The sequence below is a fragment of the Hemicordylus capensis genome, chromosome 4 (genome assembly GCF_027244095.1).
Source record: "Hemicordylus capensis ecotype Gifberg chromosome 4, rHemCap1.1.pri, whole genome shotgun sequence".
NCBI lineage: Eukaryota > Metazoa > Chordata > Lepidosauria > Squamata > Cordylidae > Hemicordylus > Hemicordylus capensis.
Genome location: NC_069660.1, coordinates 84,645,277 through 84,670,363, shown reverse-complemented (window position 1 = coordinate 84,670,363; position 25,087 = coordinate 84,645,277). Strand labels below are relative to the sequence as shown.

The 25,087-nt window shown below is 45.1% G+C and overlaps 1 protein-coding gene across 10 annotated transcripts in view; it reads right to left on the bottom strand.

Moving 5' to 3' along the window:
- The window catches only part of CCDC17 (coiled-coil domain containing 17), a 67,294-nt gene that overhangs the window by 20,117 nt on the left and 22,090 nt on the right, over window positions 1-25,087 (bottom strand). For 9 of the 10 annotated variants that reach the window (XM_053244301.1, XM_053244299.1, XM_053244297.1 and 6 more), the window contains 19 exons: window positions 24,485-24,607; window positions 23,839-23,972; window positions 22,695-22,826; window positions 21,093-21,322; window positions 19,133-19,218; window positions 18,591-18,806; window positions 17,478-17,700; window positions 16,996-17,106; window positions 15,976-16,130; window positions 11,736-11,892; window positions 9,693-9,785; window positions 7,301-7,508; window positions 7,069-7,175; window positions 5,995-6,135; window positions 5,312-5,466; window positions 3,399-3,519; window positions 3,037-3,147; window positions 2,400-2,497; window positions 2,108-2,320 (listed from right to left, as the gene is read on the bottom strand). In XM_053244301.1, coding sequence (XP_053100276.1) covers window positions 2,108-2,320; window positions 2,400-2,497; window positions 3,037-3,147; window positions 3,399-3,519; window positions 5,312-5,466; window positions 5,995-6,135; window positions 7,069-7,175; window positions 7,301-7,508; window positions 9,693-9,785; window positions 11,736-11,892; window positions 15,976-16,130; window positions 16,996-17,106; window positions 17,478-17,700; window positions 18,591-18,806; window positions 19,133-19,218; window positions 21,093-21,322; window positions 22,695-22,826; window positions 23,839-23,972; window positions 24,485-24,607 — 2,814 coding nt within the window. Of the gene's footprint in view, window positions 1-56; window positions 175-2,107; window positions 2,321-2,399; window positions 2,498-3,036; window positions 3,148-3,398; window positions 3,520-5,311; window positions 5,467-5,994; window positions 6,136-7,068; window positions 7,176-7,300; window positions 7,509-9,692; window positions 9,786-11,735; window positions 11,893-15,975; window positions 16,131-16,995; window positions 17,107-17,477; window positions 17,701-18,590; window positions 18,807-19,132; window positions 19,219-21,092; window positions 21,323-22,694; window positions 22,827-23,838; window positions 23,973-24,484; window positions 24,608-25,087 lie in introns of all 10 variants that reach the window. The other variant, XM_053244303.1, reaches the window with a different exon arrangement.

The window sequence follows — 25,087 nt, the reverse complement described above, 5'->3', positions numbered from 1 at the left end:
AAATATAAACTATAAATCTAATTAAAAGATAATATAATAATTGTGTATTTACATACATAGGAACAAAGGAAGCTGCCATATACTGAGTCAGACCATTGGTCTATCTAGCTCAGTATTGTCTTCACAGACTGGCAGCAGCTTCTCCAAGGTTGCAGGCAGGAATCTATCTCAGCCCTAGGGAGGGAAGACGTGACCAAGAGGTTCATGTAGATGAGACAGTAAATTTCTTCTGGAAAAGTTTGTATGGTTATGTGCAAAAACACAAGTGTATCTCTTCTAAACAGCAATGGGACAAATTGTGGAAATGGACGTTGGACGTAAACCCCCCCCATTACCTGATGTGCCTTGTAATCCCCCCGCCCCCCCGAGTTACAGTAATGCCTGCATATACTTTATAACCCTGTGGGTTACCAAATCCTTGTTTGTAAATCTTTGTAGATATATGATGTACAAACAACCACTTTGTATATAATTGTGCTTTGGTAACATACTGTATGCTTTGGCAGTTTGTTGGTTCAATTAAAAAAATCTTGTCCTATAAAAAATTCTTTTTAAAAATCTTGTCCTATCTTGGGGATGCCAGGGAGGGAACTTGGAACCTTCTGTTCTTCCCAGAATGGCTCCATACCCTGAGGGGAATATCTTGCAGTGCTCACACATCAAGTCTCCCATTCATATGCAACCAAGGCAGACCCTGCTTAGCTAAGGGGACAAGTCATGCTTGCTACCACAAGACCAGCTCTCCTCCCATAGGAGTGGGATAAACCATTTGGTTTATTTTCAGCCAAAGTGTGTGTGTATGTATACATACATATATCGAGGGGGTGGGGCTGTAGCTCAGTGGCAAAGCACATGCTTGGCAGGCAGAAGCTCTGATATTCCATTGCTGGCTTCTGCTCCTTGGGCTAGAAAAAGTCCCTGCCTGGAACCCAGAAGAGCCACGGCCAGTCAGTGCTGACCCTACTGAGCTAGATTGACCTATGGTCTGACTCAGTAGAAGAAAACTTCATATGTTCATATTGCAAAGGAAGCTTGTCAATTTCATCCTTCTACTCATCTGATTGGAAAGATCGAATTAATAATTTTTTGAAGGTTCATCCTGCCTTTTGATCAAAAACCTTTCCAGTCAATAGATCAATGTATTTGATAATACTGTAATGCTGCTTTTATTAATCCTTCCTATTTGGGAAAATAAGCACTTATTAAGTGGTGGCTCTCTCATATTTCCAGCCACCTTATGGCACAGCGGGGAAATGACTTGACTAGAAAGCCAGAGGTTGCTGGTTCGAATCCCCGCTGGTGTGTTTCTCAGACTATGGAAAACACCTATATCGGGCAGCAGCGATATAGGAAGATGCTGAAAGGCATCATCTCACACTGTGTGAGAGGAGGCAATGGTAAATCCCTCCTGTATTCTATCAAAGACAAACACAGGGCTCTGTGGATGCCAGGCGTTGACAGCAACTCAATGGCACACTTTACTTATTTAACAGGAGGAGAGCAACTGTTCCTATTATTTCCAGCACAGAATCTCTCTCAGTGGCTGTGATGAGTGCCGTTGGGGACAGGGCCGTCTTCTCATTCCTTTCACTACATAAAATGTTTTGTGAACATTTTTTTTTTGTTGAAAAGTGGTATATAAATTTTCCTAATAAATAATTATAATTATAATTATAATTATTAATTCAATTTCTATACCGCCCTTTCAAAAATGGCTCAGGGAGGCTTACATAGAGAAATAATAAATAAATAAGATGGATCCTTGTCCCAAAAGGGCTCACAATCTAAAAAGAAACATAAGATTGAAAAGCAAAATCTTTTTACTAGGTCCCTGATCCATAGGACACTGTGTCACTGTAAACCCAATTCACTGCAGTGCATGAAACTGAAACTCTCAGGTTAAAAAGTTCATTGTTTGGAGGAAACTGATAACAAAGCTCTATGAGTCAACAGCCCACAGATGGGACAAACAAACAGTGCAATTATTTGAGTTCAAGAGGTGCTGGTTGATAAAGAAGCTCTGGTTGATATGCTGATATGGCTAGGATTTCAGCTCATTAATTTTCATTAATCTTATAAACTTTGAGCCAGCCTTAACTCTGTTCACCTGTTTGCCATGGCTTTGTAGAAGCAACTTTCTCCTGCAGTGGGTTTGGCTGAGTCTGAGTAATAAACTCCATCAGAATAGTCAGGCCGGGGCTGGAAGAGGCCCAGTTTGGCCCAGTTTGTCTGGGGGACTATGTTTCTTTGCAAGGTTTGATGGCTGGAATCTACAGGAGCCTTGGAGATCCTCACCAGCAGGGTTGCACAGGGCACATACCTACAGGGAAGGAGAAAGGACCATCATTAGGAAAGACTGCAGGCAAGGGCTGGAAAGTAGACAAGAGGGAGGAGCTTACCGTCCTGTTGAGGTCACAATACGGGTAGAGAAGGGCTGATCTAGGCAGGGGCTGTTGTGAAAAATGCGGAGCTGGTGAGCACCATCATTCAGAGAGACCTGGTAGAAACAGTAATCAGCAGCCACTCAGGCCCCCTTTTTGCTCTATACTTCTTTCAACAGTTTTGCCCTAGGAAATGGGCCACTTGGGGTTAATTACTTTTAAAAGTACATCTCTGCAAAATGTGCCTCCTTCAAAGTACCATGTGCATCTGAGCTGTAAAAAGACAGTAATATTGTCTGGTGGGGCTTCAGGGCACAGATAAAACACAGGTTGCTTTGGGGATTTCTTCTCAGAGTTTGTCTGAACCATCATGTTTCTTAGTGCCATAGCAACAAGCCCTTCTTTGAAATCCAGTGGGGGGTCTGTAGCATTATTCCTGTAGCATTCTGCTCTTCAATGACAGAATGAAGGCTCTTGAACATCAAAATGGGTTGACTAGGTGCTTTTGAGCTCTATAAAGGAGGTAGAGACTCTCTCTTCGTTATCATCCCAGAATCTGCCAAAGCCCTAAACCTGGATTCATCTGACACCCAACTTAATCTCCATAATTTGGGCTGATTCCCCTGAACGTCACTTTCCACTTTGGTAAACTCACCTGGATACCCTTGGCTCCTGGTTCCGGAACTGTATGTGTACCAGATTCCACAAAAAGATTAAGAGCTGCCCAGCCAATCAGGATAAGTCTGGAGTGATCAGTGGAATAAACCTGTGAAGTTTCAAGGGAGATTAATTCTTATATTTGCTGCATTCAGCCCATAGTTGTTCCATTTCATTTTGGAGAGATGTGGCAAGGGTCAGGAAGTTGCACTGTTCACCACAGTCCTGGATTTCACAAAAGGAAAGGTCCATACCTTCTTCACTACCTCTCCCTGCCCTCCAATAAAAAGTGCTGGCATTCAGTGGCAGCAGCATCATTCATTGGCTCACCTGTCACCAGAGACCCACCCCATCACTAACCTTCAATAGGAGAGTCGCACAAGGTGTTATTACTAGCTCTCGGATTTCAATCGAGTAGTTGTAAAAGGGGTCAAATATGCTGCTATTCAAGTCAATCCCTGTGGAAATATCTGGCCCAATTCTAAAAGGGGCAGAAATATAAACGTCACTATGAGGTTTCTCATGAGGGAGGATCATTAAGCAACTCTTCTGCTGCAAGCACCTTGGACTGAAGCAAAACTCTTTGCAGAACTCAGGGTACAACCACAGGGACATCAAAACCAGATGTAATCAATTAATAAAATCTGGACCAGACATGCCACGAATAGCCAATTCATACAGTCACATATTGTGTTTCCCCCTTCTTCAAACCATGCTGGCATTTGCCCACTCAGAGTGAATGTTGGTACAATGAAACTGTCATGTGAGAGGTCCGTCTCCAGTTACCACTGGCACTACATCTGATGGCAACTCGGATCCGGGCTTCTTCTGTAGCTGCTCCTGGCCTATGGAATGCATTTCCAGAAGATCTCCGTAGTCTGGGCTCATTGTTGGCCTTGAAGAGAATCCTAAAGACTTACTTGTTTGGCCTGGCCTTCCAAGGTTTTTAAATCACTTTTAAGTATTTTTAGTTGGTTTTAAATGGCTCTGAACTGTTTTAGATTTGTTTTTATTGTTTTAACCTGTTTGTTTTAAATGCCGTTTGTTGTAGTATTTTACCTGTCATGCACTACCCAGAGCCTTTGGATGGGGTGGTATAGAAATCTAACAAGTAAATAAATAAATAATAATGTGAATCAGCCCTGAGCAGTTTGCTATGAGCACCAAGTCTCAGTATGACCATGAGCTGTGTGGATTTTTCTAGTGATTTATGGAATGATACAAACTATTGTTATTATTATATAATACTGTCCCACTTTTCTTCTTCAACAGAAAAAATCAAACACAAATGGGTCAAAGTAGACATTTAGTCCATTCGAGGAGAAGGGCTCATGTGAATTAGGACAAATGTGAGGTTATGATCTCTCTCTCTCTCTCTCTCTCTCATACACACACACACACACACACGCGTATGTCCTTTTGATGTTTACCTCTTAACTTACGTGGACGTTAAAGAGGAAGTCCTGCAATTGTGTGTGGACTTTTAAACTTTAAAACTATTAACTAAAATCATGATATGCTAGTTTTGTGTTGATTTTTTCATGTAATCCCCAGATATATTTGCTATTTGGATGAACTAGGGCCCTGTTTGGATGCTGTCTTCATGACATGGAGGCCACTCCAGAATGGGTCTTTCCTGCACTACTTGGATCATGTCAGAAGCCCATGGCATGGCTCCCTCCCACATTATGCCATTCTCAAAACTAGGCCGATGCTGGCATGAAAAGGACGTATATGGTGGACTTTCTTACATGACCTGGGGCTTCTGATATTATTTAAGCAGTGCAAGAAGAACAAGCAGGGGTGGCCCTTTCATGAGGCGGTCACCTCAGGTGGTGGGTTTGGGGGGCGCCAGCAGGGCAGCAAAATGTCCCCACTGCTGCCATTGGATCAGCGTTCGGGATAGATCTCACCCTTGCAAGTTTTGCAAGGAGCATCTCTCCTCACACTTTTTGCAAAGCTTGCAAGAAGCATGAAGAGAGAAGAGGGAGGCTGCTGGCAACCTTCCCTCCTTCCTGCCCCTGTTCCACTTTCAAAGCTTGCAAGGATGGGTACTGAAAGGGAACTGAACCCCAGCAGGTTTGTGGGGCAAGGCCGCATTTGGACCCACACCTCAGGCACTGCAATAGCCTGAAGGACAGATTCCCATGCTATGAGGGAAGTAGCATCAGAATAGGCCTCAGGCCAGATCACACATGTAGCAGAATGAGTTAAAGAGAAGAGCAGGAGGAATCTGGTGTTTCAGGGAAAAGCAGAGAACTGTTCCTTCTTACTGGTGGAATCCACTGGTGAAGATGCGAGCCGTAACCTTGGTAACAGTGACATCATCAGGTAAGAAGCGGGCTCCATCAATGTACAAGTCAAAGCCATCTCCAGAATGGAAGGGCTCCAGAGGGGGTGTCTCCCTGACATGATGGATGAAAGCTTCCTGTAAGATTAAGTTCAAAGCAAAATAGCTTGTACCACAGACTGGGGAAACTACTCTTTAAAACAGCAGGGTGGGAGGGGCATTTACAAGGGAAAGGTTAAGGTTAAGCCCTACCTGCTCATTTACCATTGTAAATACCTCCTAGTTCTTGCATTAGTAGTATGAGGAAAGCAAGAGGGAGGGAAGCCCAGGTTTTCCCTGCAGGATGTAGTTCTTCCCTCAGTAACAATTACAACTTTCCCAAATAAAGTAGGTCAGGGGTTGAGGCTGAAAGAGACTGGCTTGCTAAGGCTGCTCAGTGAACTGCAGTGCTGAGCTATGAAGCAGACCTCTAGTTCACAGCTCATGCTCATAATCACTGTGTCTGATACTGGCCAATAGAGACCAAAGTTCTGTATTGGTTAGAACCTAGCTGAGCAACAGAGCGCGAGTTGTGATTATTGATACCTCAAGCCCCAAAGAGGGACTTACTTCCCCTAGTAACAAGTTCCTGAAGAGACTACAAAATGCTCCTTGTCCAGCACTCACGTGGGGCCAGGTCTCTGCAGGATCAAGTAGGAGTGGTGACTCTGGTGGAAAAGGTAGCTCTGGTTTCTGGGTACTAAAGATTTGCAGCCTCAAGGTGGCATCACCATACATCTTGAAGTCCTGGAGCTTTTGTTCTGTGGACTGAGGGATGCATCACACAGGTACCAATAGGATGGAGCAGGAGGAAGACATGATAAGGTGATAAGGCATTACTAGGAGAAAGGGAATACACACACAGAATGGAGGCTTGATAGGCTGTATCTGTGTTCTTCACAATATTTGTAGGGGTGGGGGAGTGGCAACCCCCATCAACCCTAAATGTGACCCCCTGACTAATTGTTTATTGGAGCTGTGTGAAACTTCAGCCAAAGCTAGCACAGGCATGCTGGGACCATGCAGAGATGGCCATTCTCACCATGAATTGCTGGACTTTGCCCAGTGTGGGAGGATGGGGGCTCCTTGAAACTGAGCCCTCTTGAGCTCCTGCACCATCTTGGCACTCTCTCTTAGGAGCTGTGGGGAAAGTGCAAGGAAGGGTTGATAAGTGTAACCCTCCCTTGCACTTTCCCCACAGCTCCTAAGAGAGAGCTCTCTCTCTCTTAAAGGGCCACCCAGCACTGAGAAAAATGAAGCACTACTCAAAGGTTAGCACAGTAGGAAATGGCCTTCACATTGAAGTTTTTTTCGCCCAAGCGGCCCTTCTTAACAAGTAGTGACGATTACTAGGCTATTGCACGCTTACTTGGGAGCCAGCCGCATTTAACTCAATAGAGTTTGCATCCTTCTGAGTAAACATGCATAAAACTGCTGCACTATCAGTCCTACAATCATTACATAGCTTCTATATAAAACGTTGCCGCTTGAAGATGGAGTGATTTCAGAACATTCTTGCTGAACAACAGTGCTACATTAAGGGCAAGGATATTCCATTAACAGCAATAACAGGACTGGGGCCATTGTTTTAACTGCTTTTACCACTTCCATCCTTTTAAGTTCTTCCGAGCATGTTGTGGCTGTATGAGCTTGGGTATGGCCTTGCCTGCCTTCCCATCCATAGCACTGGAGTGGACTCACCATGGCTGCCAAGGTTGCTACAGGAGGCACAGGGCCATGGTACAAAGTCAGGGTATGGGTGCCTGTGTTCCAGATAGGCAGTCCAGGCTCCCCTTGCTTCGTTGCACCTACAGTAAAAGGGCCGAGTGGAGAGATCTTTATTCCTGCAGAGAGATTGGCTGTCCTACTGTCAAGACTTTTATTCTGTCAAGGGAATCCCAGCCCTGGGTCAGCTAAACTACCCACAGCATACCTGTAAGCATCACTTTATGGGATTCGGGCAGTTTGGTCAGTTCAAGCACAGCCCAGGCAGCTAGCCACTCCTCACTCCGTAGTAGTGGCTGATGCTGAGGCTTGGATCCTTTGTCCCAGGGGTTGAGTGCAGTAGTCCCACTGGGCCAATGGTAAAAGCGAGCAACCAGAATCATGTCCTGCTGTGGCACAACATCCCAGAAAGTCACCTGGAAGAGACAGAGGGGAAGAAGCTCAGGAGAGCCACATAGGATATAGGGGCTGCTATAGCCACTTGTCCATTCCCTCCTTCATGCAGCACATGCTGCCAGTGCCAGGTTGCTGAGGGCCCTGGGATGAGGAAAAAACAACCTCAAACCCACTGGTTCCTCCAGGGCACAATGGGCCCCCAGCCACTCTTTATAAGCTTTCCAGTGGGTGCCAGCTCCTCCTACCATTCCTCTGGTGAATGGGGAGTGAAATTTTGGTGAACATTGGAACATAGGAAGCTGCCATACTGAGTCAGACCATTGGTCCATCTAGCTCAGTATTGTCTACACAGACTGGCAACAGCTTCTCCAAGGTTGCAGGCAGGAATCTCTCTCAGCCCTGTCTTGGAGAAGCCGGGGAGGGAACTTGAAACCTTCAGCTCTTCCCAGAGTGGCAGCTCCATCCCCTGAGGGGAATATCTTACAGTGCTCACATGTGGTCTCCCATTCAAATGCAACCAGGGCAGACCCTGCTTAGCTAATGGGACAAGTCATGCTTGCTACCATAAGACCAGCTCTCCTCTCCTAGTGGTGGTGGTGAGACACGTTTCAGCCCTTTCACCCTCCTACAGTACCACTGCAGGGCCTTTGGGAGGAAACACTTTAAGGGTGTGTGCATGACCTTTGGCTGCTTTCACAGGCTGTGGAGAGGCCAGGAGCCTGTCTGCCTTCCTCGGCAGATGAGTGGCGGCCATTCATGCCTTTGCCATGCCACATGAGTGGCAGCATGGTGAAGGTGAGAGCTGATTGTGGGAGGACTTCTCTCTCCCGCATCCCAGGGTGTCTTGCACTACAAGTGCGGCCACTCCTTCCCCCAGGCTTGCTACCAGAAGTGGCAGTGGGCCGGGGGAAGCAGTGGAACCCGGCGGTGATCGTGCACACGATCATCAGCCACAGCTATGTGAATTACAGCTTCACTTAACCTTGGCTAAATGCCAGGTTCGAAAGTGGGGCTAGGCACGGAGGCAGCACCGGGATCAGGCTTGATCCTGGCGCTTCACATGCACAGCCCAGCCCAGGCTGGGCTGCCCTAGCCTGGGCTAAGCTGCATGTGTAAATAGCCTCATGATCTGGTGGAAAGGATAGTGGGGAGGAGCAGTTATGCAAGTCTCTTGCCCGAGAGGCTTGGGCAGCAGCTTCTCCTCCTCCTGCCCTCTCCAATAGCCAATGGGCTTTCTCCCAAAGGTTACCGTCCAGTGGAAAGTGTGGGACAGGGGCAAAGCTAGGGGAGAGGGGGCCTGTGTACACCCCTCCCTCTGGCAGCCCCTTAGAGTGAGGGAGATAATGAAGAAAATAGAGAGGGCTGGAGCTGGGGGAAAGTGGTTTCTCATAAGCTGGGGCCCCGGGTTCTTTGAACCCTTTCGCTCAATTATAGCTACACCCTTGTGGTGGATGGAGCAGCTGCTGCTGTGTGAGTCCTTTGGCCAAGAAACTTGTATGGCAGCTCTTTCCAAGTGGCCAATGGGAGCATCCTCTAGTGGCTCTCCAATGATACAGGCTTCTGGTGGACACTCCCATTTGTAAATGGGGATGCTTGGCACAGCAGCAGCAACATGCACCACTGCTGCCATTCATACTGGAGGTTCAGGGCTCAGTTCAGTTGAGTGGGCCATCTGATGGGCATGGGTTGTCAACTGTTACCCAATCTGTCCTACTCTCATGCCACTACTGGCAGCACAATCAAAGTTCTTCCCATTGTTTCCATTTCTTAGGAGTGAGTGGAGTTTGTTCTAGACTCAGCACTGCCTACCTCGAGAGGGCCCAAAGCCCATGTTTTATCCCATCTCCCGAAGTTTTATGGTCCCTAAGAATTTTCCCTGAGAAGTTGCTGGTGCAGAGGGCAAGTGGTGCATGTAGTATCCACACTTATCCTTTTAGATGAGCATGGAAAGGCAGTGCAATGAGCACAGCTGGAGCTCCCTTCAAATCTTCTGGTCCCAGCAGCACATACCACAGTGTATGGAAGTCGTTCTTTGTCTCATGGAATGTGGATTTTTAAAAATATAAAATGTGGGGTAAACTGCAGAATTGTACACTTATTGGACTTGGCTTCATTCACTCAATGAGCTTCACAAATGATCAGAGATGTAAATTTAGGTCTCCCACTGCCAAACCTAATCCTCTGTCCACTGTACTATTCTGTACCTCTTGCTCTCCAAACACAAAGTAGCCATGTTTGATGTTGGATCTGACAGAATCACTGCAGTAGTTCAGTCCAGAATCCCTGCTGACAATCACCTGGAGAAAGTTAAAAAAAAAACACGGGGCGCATAGTCTAACTTCTTGCTTAATTAATTTTGGGTGGTGGCATTGATATTGAAATAAAATGACCCTTTCTTTCCTTATTTAATTTGATTCAGCTAGGCCTAGAAAATGATGACCTATTTACCCATGACCTCTTCAACTAAAACTCAAATGTGTTTCAGGATATTTGCAGATTTTGTAAAGTTAATCAATTTTATTTATCTAAATTTGCTCTTGCTTCTCCAACATAAAGATTAGAGAAGGAAGTTAAAGGGGTTAATTATAAATCTAATCCTCCAACAGAACAATGGAAAATGTCTTTGTGACCATTAGTTGTGTATTAGGGAAACTGGAACATTAACTGTTTTGCTTAGAATTTTCTGCTTGCTCAGTAGAAACAATTAAGCAAAAAGGAAAGGAAAGGTCAAGTCAGTGTCGACTCCAGAAGACCACAGAGCCATGTGGTTTTCTTGGTAGAATACAGGAGTGGTTTACCATTGCCTTCTCCTGCAAGGGGCGCCTCAGTTAGGATTAAAAAGGTGGAAATTTTATGGAGATTCAGGTTGCCTTTGGGCTCCCTCACTTGACTTTTTAATAATACTTTACAGTTTATAAGTTATAGTGCAATGCTCCTTGAAATTACTTTTCATGAAATGCCTTTTGTAATCAATGCTATGTTTCAATATCTTAAGCTTTGTCTATGTTTGTGCCCATTTATGCTGTACAAGAAGATATACAAGTAAACTATTATTTTTACAGAAGCTTTTTTCCTTTTTTCTTATATATTTGATATTGTCACAAGAACATGAACCCATGATGGGGAATCATTTCTGAAGTAGAGTCTTGCACACAACAGTTTCCTGATATAGCTTACAGCTAATCTAAAGGCTGGGGTGTGAGAGATCATCTAACTAGAAACAGTCTCTGACAGTTTGTACGAAACGTATTCCTTGTGTCTGTGAGAAACTCTAGTTCCACCCACTTTCCTTGTTATACTATAATCTGGATGACATTCATTTGCAGACTTTTTAAACAGTCTTACTGAATGCTGGGTGAGGATATCCAGGATCCAGGGGCATAACAAGGCTGGAGTGGGCCCTGAGACAAAATTTTAAAATGGGCCCCTCACTGATACAAACACACACACTTCACAATATATAGTCATGTGACTTGCCTCTGGGGGGCCCCTCGAGGTGTGGGGGCCCCCAGGCAGCCGCCTCCCCTTGCCTAATAGTAGTTACGCCCCTGCCAGGATCAGATATCCCAATTTCATCCACATATACCTCTCCTGGTTAGCTAGGAGCCTGCAAACTATATAAGAAGCTCCATTAGAGCTATTTGAGTATACAGAATTCTGCCAGGCTGCCAGAGCTTGGACAAGATGCAGTATGACTACACCATCCCTGCTATTTTTCATGCCACTCATTAGAAAAGTCTGCAGAATACATCTAAACATATTTGCTTGGAAGCAAGTGCCTCAAACCTACAATGATCTCAAATGGATTCACCTCTTTAGCTCTGTTCACATGTTGTTTAATACTCATACAAGCATCTGAATACAGGTACAAAGTACATAGGTACAGTTATTCACATGTTATGGTACAGTAGTACTTCGTATACTTTGTATCTGTTCCTTACATTTGTGGAATTTGTACCCAGGCTCCCTTTTAAAATGACACACAGGTACAGTCATTCACACAAAAACATGTATGACTGTACAGATATCTGTATATTCGTACAACCTAATCTGAATAGGGCTCTTGGGATGGAACTATAGCATTGCATGGCACTTGCAATATGTGTCATGTGCTCTTTCTGGCTCTTAAGGTACAGCTGCTAAGAAGTGAGCCACTTCTTTCTTCATCAAGATGTCTTGGGCAGGAGGTTAAATTATTAATTGGTGAAGTAGCCAAGGAATGACATAGCCACACATTTGCTCCCTACCTGGCCAGTTTTTTGGTGGTAGCCTGTCAGTCGGATGGCCCCATCTCCCATTGGGGCATCTTTCACTCTATCAAGGATGAACCCCAATAATCTTCCTTCTTTTGGCTGCCTGGAGTTCTGCTGAGGCTGAGGCCTCTGGAGTGCTCTTTCACCTCCCCTGAAATAAGGAGGACCTTATTTTTGTTTAGCATAAGATTTTATTGATATATATATTTTAAAACATGACAAACAGATATACAAAGGAGGAGAAAACAAACCAAAACAGGATAATACTTTTCACTGAAAAGACTAATCTTGTGTTGGGTGGTGTAACCAACCTAGTAGGGAGGTTGTCATGGATTGTCGAAGAATGTGCAAATGTGATAAAATATTTGGGGTGTTCAAAGATTGTGGCTGACATGATGGGGAAAATTACTCAAAGTAGTAATTTGAGTAGTACTCAAATGCCTAACTTAATTTAAATGGGACCACTTTGAATAGTTTCCCTCATCATGTCAGTCAATGTGTATATTTATATTTATCAGGGATTCAATCTGAAATTGAGAGTTTGTACAGACTTTATTGTGGCCATAGTGTCCTTCTTCAAATGGCGGGGCGGGGTCACGGTTCTGTGCCATTTGGGCTTGCTAACTAAGTTTATGGATTGATATAGTGGCCTCAAAATTTTTGTTGTTCATCCATTGTTGTCCATAAGATTGCAGAGGGCGGGGAGGGGGGTTATGCAATGCAGTTTAGTTGTGCTGTGGAATGGTGGATTCTTGTGTTGGAAGCCTGGGTTGCCCTGCTCAAACAGACAGGGTAACATGGTTTTATGAGTGACAGGCAGCATAATACAAAGGATTTATTGATTATCGTTGGCCACGATTCTTGGGGCACGAATAGAAAAGTAACTAGTGTGTTATTGTGTTTATAAGGCTCCCAAACTCACTAAGCATTGTACTAAAAGAGACAAACTAAAAGGGTTGGGGTCCAGGCAACAGCACTGAGAGAAATATGATTCCTGTTTCTGCAGCTGAGAAATCAGCCTGTGGTGAAATGGGAGGACTGAGCAGATTTGTTAGGCTTCTCTTTCCCCCACTCCCCTCATCTTCCATTAACTGCTTGATAGGCTCAGGTTAAATTCACATTCTGTAGACTCTGTTGCTGGCTACTCAAAATGTCTAAGCACCCAAAGGATTCTGGGTGGCTGTTACCTACAGTTCATTAACTGTGTTTTGAAGGGGGGCCCCTCTGGGTCAGGGGTTACTGTAGGGTGCAGGAAGGGGAAGGTTAATTCTTTTCCTTCATTCCATCTTCCCAATAAAGACTGTCCCCTGCCCAGAAGCAGCTAAAGAAAATTGCTGCAGAGAATTACTAAAAATTAAATTAAATTAAATTAAATTAAAGCCAAGGAAGAAAAAAAACCAGCCACAATTAACTCAATGAGTCTATACACTTGAGTCAGGTAGACTCCATGGCCACTGAGAGTACTTCCTTGGATGCTAAACTTCCCAGTATGCTAAACAGATTATTCAGTGGTGGTTCCTTATCAGATTAAAGAGTCTAGACTTGCAGGGTTTATTACTTCAAAGAGGAGAATGGGGTAAGATAGATGAAGGGTAAATGTTTTGGAAAGATATGCATTTGAGAAGCACCTCAAGCAAGCAATATCCAGACCAAAGGACTGTTGGTAATTATGTTGAAATACACATTTCCATGGAGCAATGCATTCACCATGTGATTTTATCAGGCTGCCTTAATGGAGATAGCATGAGTTTATAGATAATTCCAAAATAAATTTTGGAGAGGAAAGGGCTTTTCTGTTACATCACCTGCAATGCATAAGGAATGCATGTGATGGAGATAAACAGCAGGGGAAAGGGCTTTTCTATTATAATACCTCCAATGCATAAGACACCCAAATCTATTTCTCCATGTCAGCATGATCGGGAGAGGGCATAATCTCCCTAAATACCTGCCTGGAGTCGGTGATGGGCTGGATAAGGGATAACAAACTGAAACTGAATCCAGATAAGACGGAGGTACTCATTGTCTGGGGTCGGAACTCGAGAGATGATTTTGATCTGCCTGTTCTGGATGGGGTCACACTTCCCCAGAAGGAACAGGTACGCAGTCTAGAGGTGCTTCTGGATCCGAGCCTCTCCCTGGTCTCCCAGGTTGAGGCGGTGACCAGAAGTGCCTTCTATCAGCTTCAGCTAATATGCCAGCTGCGTCCGTTTCTTGAGGTGAACGGCCTCAAAACAGTGGTACATCTGCTGGTAACCTCCAGACTGGATTACTGTAATAAGCTCTATGTGGGGCTGCCCTTGTATATAGTCCAGAAACTACAGCTGGTCCAAAATGCAGCAGCCAGGCTGGTCTCTGGGTCATCTCAGAGAGACCATATTACTCCTGTAATGAAGGAGCTACACTGGCTGCCAATATGTTTCCGGGCAAACTACAAGGTGCTGGTTATAACCTATAAAGCCCTAAACTGTTTGGGCCCTGGGTATTTAAGGGAACGCCTTCTTCTGCATGAACCCCACCGCCCACTGAGATCTGCTGGAGAGGTTCGTCTGCAGCTGCCACCGGCTCGTCTGGTGGCCACTCAGGGACGGATGGGCCTTCTCCACTGCTGCCCTGAGGCTTTGGAATGCACTCCCTAGTGAAATAAGAGCCTCCTCATCTCTGACAGCTTTTTAAAAGTCTTTAAAAACAAATTTATTCACCCAGGCTTTTAATTAATGTTGTTTTAATGGTTTTAATGTTGTTTTAAAATATTATTTTAAAATTTTTAAGTTGTTGTAATGTGTGTGTCCCCCCCCCGCCTTTTTGTTTTAACAAATGTTTTACTTTGTTTTTATTCTGTTGTAAACCACCCAGAGACGTAGGTTTTGGGCAGTATAAAAAGTTTTAATAAATAAATAAATAAATATGTGATGGAGATAAACAGCAGGGAATAGCTATCCTCAGCATCTGATAATCAGAGGTATATGATAGCCCTAATCAGACATCACACTGTATGAGTGTACAGATGTCTGTACACTAATACATGTTTTTGTGTGAATGACTACACCAGCTCTCATTTTAAAAAATGGGTACAAGTTTCTCAAATGCATGGCACAGACAGGAACTGTACTGCTGTACCTGCATTCAACCTAGCATATGACTTATGGCGGAGACGTCTATCTTCGGCTACTAGTCAGAGGACTATAGGCCACCTACAGCCTCAAAGGCAGGATGCCTCTGAGTACCAGTTTCAAGGGAGTAACAGCAGGAGGGAGGGCATGCCCTCAACTCCTGCCTGTAGGCTTCCAGCAATAGGCCACTGTGTGAAACAGGATGCTGGACTAGATGGGCCTTGGGCCTGATCCAGCAGGGCTGTTCTTATTGTATCTGTTGTATGAGTGTGTAATGTAATATATGAATAGGGCTACTGTGTCTGAACATAAGACTTTCCGTTTTAGCCAACAGCCCTTGATAGACCAAATGCCCCAAGAATGTTAATCTAGAGTGTGGGAAAAGGACATACCCACAAGGAAGAATCTGGTCAATAATGATCCAGCTATTATATTTATAGGGTACATATTTCTCGTGCTCCCGGTTTGCTATCTTATTGCCTAACTGGAAGCTTGGGGAAAGTTCCCTGCAAACGTTGGTATGACGTGATGTGAAAGAACCCTTAATACGCATTTCCAGAGAGGAAGCTGTGTTAGTCTTTAAGAATCTTTGCTGCAATAGACCTAACAGATTTATTACAGCATAAGCTTTAATCAGATTGCATCTGATGAAGTGAACTGTAGATCATAAAAGCTTATATTACAATATGTTTGGTAGTTGTTAAGATGCAACAAGACTCCTTCTTGTCTTAGTCAACATTGTGCTTTGCTGGGCTGTGTGGCCCGATTGCAGATTTTTGACTATGGTCTTGCTCTACTGCACAGATGAATCTGGGAACAGCACAGGCTCAGCTCAAGGGGTATGTTTGAAGGGGTGGATATAATGAAGGAGCACCTGCAGTGCTACCATCACCAATGAAACTCCATGTCATGAAGTCTTAAAATTGCCTCTGGATGAAGTATAGTGCAAGCTACAGAGAAATTCACTCCCCCTGGTGGTGCATAATGCTGTCCTTTTAAATCAAAACATACAAAACTATACACACAGAGGACACAGTGGTCTGTTACTATGCTGATTAATGTTCATTAGACGGAAAACATAGTCCTGAGGCAGAATGGGAATCGCCTTCCTTCTTTCTCACCTTTCATTAATTAGATGGAGAGGCTGCTCTTGAACAGGAGGAGGGTCAACAAAGCCAGTGTAAGGGGGAACAGAAAAGGATAGACTGATGGGGGCAGGGTGGAAAGGGCGCTGGGCCGGAGGGAAGTCTGCAGGGGGTGCTGTGCAACTGGATACCTGTTTTTGAGAGAAGACACAACAGGATTAAACAGGTAGGAGGAGAGGTAGCATGGAAAGTAGGCAGTTGCAAATATGCTAGAGAAAAGCAAGGCCTCAGTCCTCTTGTTCATAGCTCTCAAGTGTTCATCATCTGAGACTGACATGCATCTACTGCCATACAAGCTGTCTTGCTTCCATTCCTTACTATTAGCACCCCAGTTTCTCATACCTCTCCACCCTGTTGACCCCTCAGCCTTTGGAGGATGAGTGAATTCCCATTATATTAGATGCAGGAAGTTTCTTGCATTAAAAGCATTTATGAGAGATGCTCCCACTGAAAACAATCATTGTGCAGCAGAGTGGGATTTTATATATACACCACTTCACACTGCATACTTTGCTTCTGGGGTTCATTTCAATCATAAGTGGAGGCTATCCAAAGCAACTTACGCTCCTCTCCACCCTAGAGTTACCACCGTTTTTCCTAGCAGAGCTCCTATTCTTTTTAATACCTGCAAGACAGGCACAAATTCAACAGGTGAAGCTTCCACCATCTTTGCATTTCTATGCTAGGAAGGGTTTCACCTGTTGAAGTTTTGTCTTGTCACGCAGGTATAAAAAGAACAGGAACCCTGCCAGGGGGGAAACGTGATAACCCTATGGAGGTAATCTAAAGGAGGGTTGGTCTTGTGGTAGCAAGCATGACTTGTCTCCTTTGCTAAGCAGGATCTGCCCTCTTTGCATATAAACAGGAGACTACATGTGTGAGCACAGCAAGATATTCCCCATAGGGGATGGGGCCGCTCTGGGAAGAACATCTGAGGTTCCAAGCAGTGTTCTCTATCTTTTTTTTTTTTGCCAGCTGCTATAGAGTCCTACTCACTGTGGGAGCATATTTGTACATGGGGGCATTGCCAGGGTGGATCTCTGCCATTGACTGCATGTCAGCATCTCTCGCATTCACCAATCGCAAATAAAGTTCTGCTTTGCTGGCCTGTGAGATGAAACAAGTTCTGAATTAGTTAGAATGAAAACAGAAGCAAACAACTAAAATAACTAAAAGATGGACCAATATTTCTTGGTTTGGCCAAGGAGTTCTGAGTATCAGTCATTGGCCTGGGGATTTTTGTATTATTTACATGAGGCCTGGGAAGGTGTCTGTTTCACCTGTAAACAGTCATACCAAAGAGATGCAACAGAGAAAGATGCAAACTAGTATTAGAGCCAAAACCAATGGTTCACCATGATCCTTCTGAGACCACCAGAGTGATATCCTCTTTATGATGGAGAGGAAATAATTAATTGGGTAAGGGACCTGTTCTGGCTTTCAAGAATTCTACTCCAATCTTTGTTAAGGGTCCTCACCTGGGGTACACCGTTTAACTGTTCTGGAGTAAGGCCAGGCTTAACAGGAAGCACCCGAACAGGAATCTTCCAGCGCCCACTCATCACTTGATGCAAATGGTCAAAGATGTTAATTTTGGTCCACCCCCTGGGGGCTAAATTCTGGATTTCCAGCCCATAAGCATCAAAGCCTCCAGAGGCTTGAAGCTCAGTGACCAGGCTGATGGAAGTTGAAGGGAGGACTCTGAAAGGCAATTACAAATAGAGGTAACACACACCAGCTTAGCTCCTTTTTCCTCCACAAATCCTGGTCCAGGTTCTTCTGCATATGGGTTTTGTGCTGTGCTTGGGGGATGACAAACTACTACTCCTTTAAATGACACTCGTGTAGTGTAAACACGTAAATAAGAGGACTGGTTCTGGCAAGTGCAAAACTGGATGGAGAGCTACCATTTTATGGCAAACTGAGCACCACACTGATCCCAGGAGTGCCAAGGCCTTCTAAGAGCTCTGCCTTGGCACAAAACCCTTGGCATAAAACTAGGATGCTAGGGCGCATTGAATGAGCCAGGACACCACATGGGTAGCTGAGGGAAACAAGATGTAATGCCTGGCAGCTGGTAAGAGTTGCAGAAATATTAAACAGCAGCAATAAAATATTCCAGGCCATCAGATCTGTATTATTTATTTATTTATTATATTTATATCCTGCTCTTCCTCCAAGGAGCCCAGAGCGTTGTCCTACATGCTTGAGTTTCTCCTCACAACAACCCTGTGAAGTAGGTTGGGCTGAGAGAGAAGTGAGTGGCCCAGAGTCACCCAGCTAGTATCATGGCTGAATGGGGATTTGAACTTGGGTCTCACAGTCCTAGTCCAGCACTCTAACCACTACACCATGCTGGCAGGTAATGCTTTACCTGACAGTTGACAATACCTGATGGCTGACAAAAGCTGTTTGCAAAGGAATTTCCCTATAACAGTATTTTTCTTGGGCACTGTTTATAGAGGGGGGAAAATATATATATATATACACATTTTAAAAAATAAAAACAAATCTGCCAACTGAGAATAGCTATCTATCTGCTGGGCAGAAGAGGAGAGACAAGGCATCATGGGAACAGCCACTACACTCACCTTGGGACTGGCTGCCTGGCTGCTAAGATGGCACAGCTCCCCCTTTGCCCATCCATCACATACTGTGGGGACTGGCCCATATCTGAGGAGACTATAGGCAATGGGGTGGGTTTGCCCAGCTCTTGTCCATTACGGTACAGGCCGGAAACCAGGCGAACTTGGTAGAATGTGGGATCCAGGCCCAAAAGGAAATCATAAAATATCACAAAACCAGATCTGCAGAGAGAAGAGAATTTGTCACACTCATACAGTAGCTAATGCTACCATTTTCTCAGAACTGGCTGGGATCTGAAAGACCCAGAGTTTTGTTTGGAACGAACAAAAACAGGGCACCAATCAAATAGGTTTCTGGTGCTCTGAATAAATGGAAATAGGTAATAGTAATAGGATGGGAAAGGTGGAACTTCTCCACCCTAAAATACTGTACCATGTCCAGGTGACTGTCAGAACAATGCAAGAGCGAGATTTCACACTAATTATCTCAGGAAGGAGCATGCTGTGTCCCTTAAGCTAGGAGAATACGGATAATGGAACTGACATACGCTGGATCATATGGAGCTGGTCCCAGGACATCAGAGGGATCCAGGAAGTACTGGTTCACAGATGTGCCAGATGATCCCACACGGTCCTGTAACAGGGAGAAATTGGTTGGACAGTCTTAAAATCATCAAAGAATAGAAAGGGGGAAATACCAATATTAACTGTAAGGAAGCTTGTTGCCTCTAAGAAACGATCAGTCCCTTAACAGTGTAACCCAAACACTTCTGTAGTGATAGTCAGGCTTGAGGGAGGACTAGTTACAATTAGAGTAACTGCTTGGAGGGTGGGCTTCTCCAAATAAGGAAGAAAGCCCAGGAGAATCAAATCCCTGTGGCCCAATCCAGAGTGAGGGGCAGGGTTTACTGGACAACAGCCTATAGAGGAGCAGGGGTGGGTTGTGTCAGAGTTCAGTTCTTTCCTGGAGGCCTCTGAGTGAAGTCTGTTGAGCAAACTACTGTAAAAAAAAAGGGGGGGGGGAGACTAACAGCCTTGGCCTGGGAATCAACTGGAAGTTACATAGGAACATAGGAAGCTGCTATATACTGAGTCAGACCCTTGGTCCATCTAGCTCAGTATTGTCTTCACAGACTGGCAGCAGCTTCTCTAAGGTTGCAGGCAGGAATCTCTCTCAGCCCTATCTTGGAGAAGCCAGAGAGGGAACTTGGAACCTAGATGCTCTTCCCAGAGTGGCTCCATCCCTTAAGGGGAATATCTTATAGTGCTCACATATAGGCTCCCATTCAAATGCAACCAGGGTGGACCCTGCTTAGCTAAAGGGACAAGTCATGCTTGCTACCACAAGACCAGCTCTCCTCTTACTTCAGTTCAGTGACTTCTCCTCTTACCTGGAAGTAAGTAGGAAGGATAGGGACCAGTTTAGCTAGACGTGTCTGGGAACCTATTTTTGTTTAAATTCTTTTACCTGACTGCATTACTGGAATGGAAGCAGCGATTGTTGATGCCTCTATAGTTTTCCTTATCCAATTATTAATAAATCCTTGCTGTTGTTATAGTGTGTCACTCCTTATTGGGTCCTGCCCTAGTCACAGGCCCTTGAAGGCCTAAGATTGCTCAAGCCTTTCTTGTAGGGAGTGGTTTTCCACTTTACTCTCCCAGAATGGAAGAGAATATTTAAAAAGTGGATTGTGGCAGCCTACCTGGGACACCTCACAGCTAGAGGAGGGATTTTGTATTCCCCCACCCCTTTTGATTGATACAGCTTCATATAAACCATTAATCCCTGAGCAAAGTGGCCAGCTTATTTGCTCCTACAGAAGCATGAACCCTTGAACACAGCTTTCAACCATGTGCACTTTCTCACTCCACAAAGTGCATGGCAGACACTTTTTCTCCAGTCCTCTCAAATCTTGCACGAGTAGAAGTTTTCCTGTGTTCTTGGTTTCTCCTAGAGTTGGACTGCCCAGGCTAACTTAAATCTTGCCCCATTTTGAAACACTAAAGTGTTTCTCTCAGCCCTATTTTGGAGATGCCAGAGAGGGAACTTGGAACATAGATGCTCTTCCCAGAGCAGCTCTATCCCTTAAGGGGAATATCTTATAGTGCTCACTCTAGTGCTTGCAGGTCATCACCATATGACCTGTTCCCATGACAACATCAGTATGTAGTAAGTGCAGAAAAATCCTACTTATGTTGTCTCCCTCTCCCTGGCCAGTGGTCACATGCATGCTTCAGCTTTTGGCACAATACTGAACATTTGTCATGGCATGGCAGAAGCGGAATCTCATTCCACCAGTGTCACACTTGGGGAAAAGTACAAAGAGACAAGATCTGACACATCTATAAGGAAGCCAACCGCTTGAGATGACACTGCCAAAATCCACAAGAGGAACTTTTCTAGAGATTCATGCTGTTTCAGTGCCATACTTCTGCTACTTGTGCTAGCTCTTGTGGCTTTATACCTTTCTGTGTAAGAGAATTCTCATCAGATAACAGGGGACTTACCATGTTGGTAGTTGGGAACCTGGTGTCAGGAAGCCCACGGAGATGGTGAGGGGGAGGAGGTGGCAGGGGTGGAGCCACTGGAGGAGGCAAAAGGGGTGGTGACCCCCTTCTGGGTGGCCTTGGCTTCATCCTCTCTATGTCATACCTCATCCTGCCAATCTCAGTATGCAGCTGAGCCATTGCTGCCATATGTACCCGCTGCTGCTGAGCCAGCTCTTTGTCCAAAGATCCTGGTGAAATGGAATATGGAGAAGAGGGCTAAGCAGAGGGAAGACCATAATGGGGCACCACACCCAGTTACAGAGAAGGCTAAGAGTAAAGAAAGATCTCCATAGAAAACACTTGCCCAAACTACAGTAATATTGGGCTAAAGATGTACAGATGAAGTACTTTGAGAATGAACAAGAGTCAGATTCCATGGGGGTGCCTTGTTTTCTTAACTGGAGCCAGTGCAAAGCCCTGTTCCATCTTTCCTGGACAAGCACACCACCTAACGCTTCTGTTACATCTCAAGAGCATAGTGACTGCAGCAGCATCCATTACAAAACTACAGAGTTTAAAGACAGAGTCACTGAGCCAAGATTCTCTAGAAATGTGGAACTGCCAAACACTTCAAGATACAGACTTTATCTCAGCAGCCCCAAACTACAGAACAGATTATCAGGGGTCCACAATTCTACTGGCTACTCTTGCCATAAGTGCTCTACTACCTTCTGGAGAGGGTGACAAGAGAAGCCCCAGCTTTCATCTTCATCTTGGATCTGTGGAAGGGGTGGGGATCACCCCACACTTGTGCTGAACTTTGCAGTTATGCTGAGCTGTGCTAATCCCCACCCCAACTCTCCCCAGCTCCAAGTTAGCCTCAGCTCCCAGCAACCAAGCAAGTCCAAATTCTAGAGATGGAGAAGAGGGCAGGGGTTATCCCTGCAATTTGTACTGGGCTTCCAGGACCCCCCAAACATCTCCACAATCTAGCGCAAGTGCAGGGAAATCCCTGCCCAGACTCTTCTACAGCTCCAAACTTGGAGCTGGGGCATGAGATTGCCCTTGACCTTGTGCAGACTTGTGAAGAGACACAGTGTGATGTCAAGGACAAAGGGAGAAGCAGGCTTCTGACAGTCAGAAATTTGGCTTGGCCACGAAGACTAGCCAAAGTTTGTAGATCCCCGAGGATAATCGTGGAAAGCTAGGGTATGGTTCAGAAAGAACAAGGACTTTCTCGGACTTGCCAGCAGTGTGGTGTCCTCAGCCAAACTGATATTTGGTTGGCTATGTAGCAGAACACCAAACTCAACTTCTTCCATCTTTCAGGATTTCTCCCAATTACAGACCACAATGGAAACTGAATTTGGTAAGCAGCAAACTGGAGTTAACTGTGTACATAGATTAGTAACCACGGAATTTCCTGTCCTTTGCTGCTGAATGTCCAGAATAAAGTGCCCCAAAATTATGTGTTTACTTAAATGCAAACTATACATCAAGGCCCTGGGTTTCAGAAGTGGCTGCCTGGCTTCAGCATTCTTGTGGACTGTTGAATCCCAGGTTTCCCTATGTATTGCCTTTGACCCTAAGTTTTACAGAATAGGTGTGGGAAGGTCATACCATCCTCCATTCTTCGGTCTCTCACGATCTTCAGCCTGAAAATTTCATCCTCCAGACGCTGATTCTCCAACTCAATGGACAGTAGTTCAGCATCCAAACCCCGCTGATAGGTGCTGGGGCTATCTTTATGTTCTGCACTGACAGGAAGGAGAGCCAATCAGCAAAAGGGATTGCTTGGGGAAGAGGAGAATATTTGCCAAGAGGTTTGCGTTACATTACCAGTAGTCCCATGACATCTCCAGTAGTCCTGTGTCATCTCAGATACTCACATCTTTATTGTAGTATGAACCTTTGTGGACAAGACTCTACTTAATGTGAGGCCCAGCCTGTGCTCAGACTCTGAAACAGAGATGACCTCCTCAAAAGAGGAGGACCATGCTGCTAGCCCCAAACTAGGGCTAAGAGGAGATAACACTGCCTCAGGGACAATCCAAGGCTGCCATCCCATAAGTTTGGGGTGGTGTACAAATTTGATAAACAAACAAACAAACAAACAAACAAATGAAGTTGCCACCTTCAGGAAGGCTGTGGTATCAAGCAATCCCATGACCCAAATTAAGCCATTAAGCCAGCTCCAGACCTTCCACTATCACTCCCAGGGCCTCAGGAGCAGAGATTATAGCAGGCCCAGGTGAACATCCAAAGTCAAAGATGCAGCACTCATTTGGCAGCCTGAGGCCTTCCCTTTCTCAACCCTACTTGAGAAGGGAAGGCAAACAAGAATCTACTCTTGATCATGGTCCTGCTGAGACTCCAGGAAGGGACCTGGACCACAATAAAACTGGGACCAATATAAAACTGTTCGATCTCGGCCCAATAGTTGCTAGTGCAGATCTAAGGCACTGTCCAAAAAGCCAGTGCCTTAGCCCAGCTTCTGCTCATGCCCTGCTGGACAGTGGCTCCAGATTCTTTGTCTAGAACCTCCTTCTGTTGCTTGTCCCTGCAAGATTGTTCCCCTCTCCTGCCAGTAAAGAGGCACACCTTGCCAGATGAGCTTCTCTAGCCCTCCGTTTCCCACCACAAATTAGTTCTGACATAGTCTCTCAGATAAACACCGGGCCCAAGGCCCTAGGGACAACATTGCTCTCCTAGTCCGCTACACAGTATTTAGGTTTTAGCAGACGTAGGCAGGGAGACAGCTCACTCTTCTTTCTGCCTTTATGTTCAGGCCTTGCTCCAGCTTTCTCCAATGCTGTGGTCTCCATCTGTAGCTCATACATCTGATTTATGATGTTGTGGTCACTGCCTCCATTCTGCAGATAAGCCAAATACAAGGCCCTGCAGGGAAACACAAAATGTACCATCAAGTTTCTGACAACTAGTGTTGCTACATTTTGTTCTGAGTTTTCTATCTCTTTATCAGCTGCATCCTAGTCAAAAATTCAACAGGTGCAGTTTGCCCTGGCATTGAGATTAAAATATAGGGGAAGCTGCGCTTGTTGAATATCTGTTTTTCATGTAGCTGCTATAATGGCCCAGGGGGGAAATGTGACAACCCTACTGTGTACACTGGGAAGAAAGGTATTCCATTTCTCACCCAGTGAAAGGTGACTGCCTCCCAACGGGTTCCCATCCACAGAAGACCATCTCTTGCCTAAACAACCCACTTAACTTTGTGCCACTTAAGTATAAAGTTTCCCAAATTGGGTCAGGCATAGAAAGTTCTACAGGAAACAAATCAGGCAGCAAACAAACATTATAATGCATCCACATTCTTACTAATTATCTCCATTTACAGAAGCTGTTGCCCCATTCAGCCTCAAAGGCTTTTCCTCACTAACTCCACTCACTGTATTTCTGAAGAGAGAGGTCCAACAGCTGCAGGAAATGACACTGACTTGATGATGGCCTTCTCCCCCATCTTCTCCACAGAACTGTCTGCCCTCATATTGGTGGGAGGTTCTGGTTTGCTTCTAAAAAGAAACAGCAGGAAGTATGGGAAACAGTATAAGAACTTAGACCTGGACGGCAGGAGGGGGGCACCAAAGTAGACTAGGAGAGGCCATTAGCTGCCCTCTCCAGACCACTAGGCTTGATGTGAACAAATGGATAAAATGTGAGGGCACTGACCCTGACTGAGTCATCATTCTGCAGGTATTACTGCATCACCTGGGACTGTGAAAGAAAGTGTTCTTAGCAGGGAGTGAGGTAAAGTGAACCTTCCCCCCCTGTTTTCGGTACTCTGTTGAACAAACCAGTTGAACAAACCAATCTACATGCCTTCTCAGCATATGGGTTTGTATTGCTGCGTGATCTCCAGCCACCACTCAGGGTATTTCAGTGTGGAGCTATCCCGTGGAGGAGAGGAGGTGCTCACAGAGCCGCCTTGCTTTCTTTAGTCAATGGTGCTGCTTGTTTTCCGCCCCCATCCCACATTTTGGATGACTAGATGG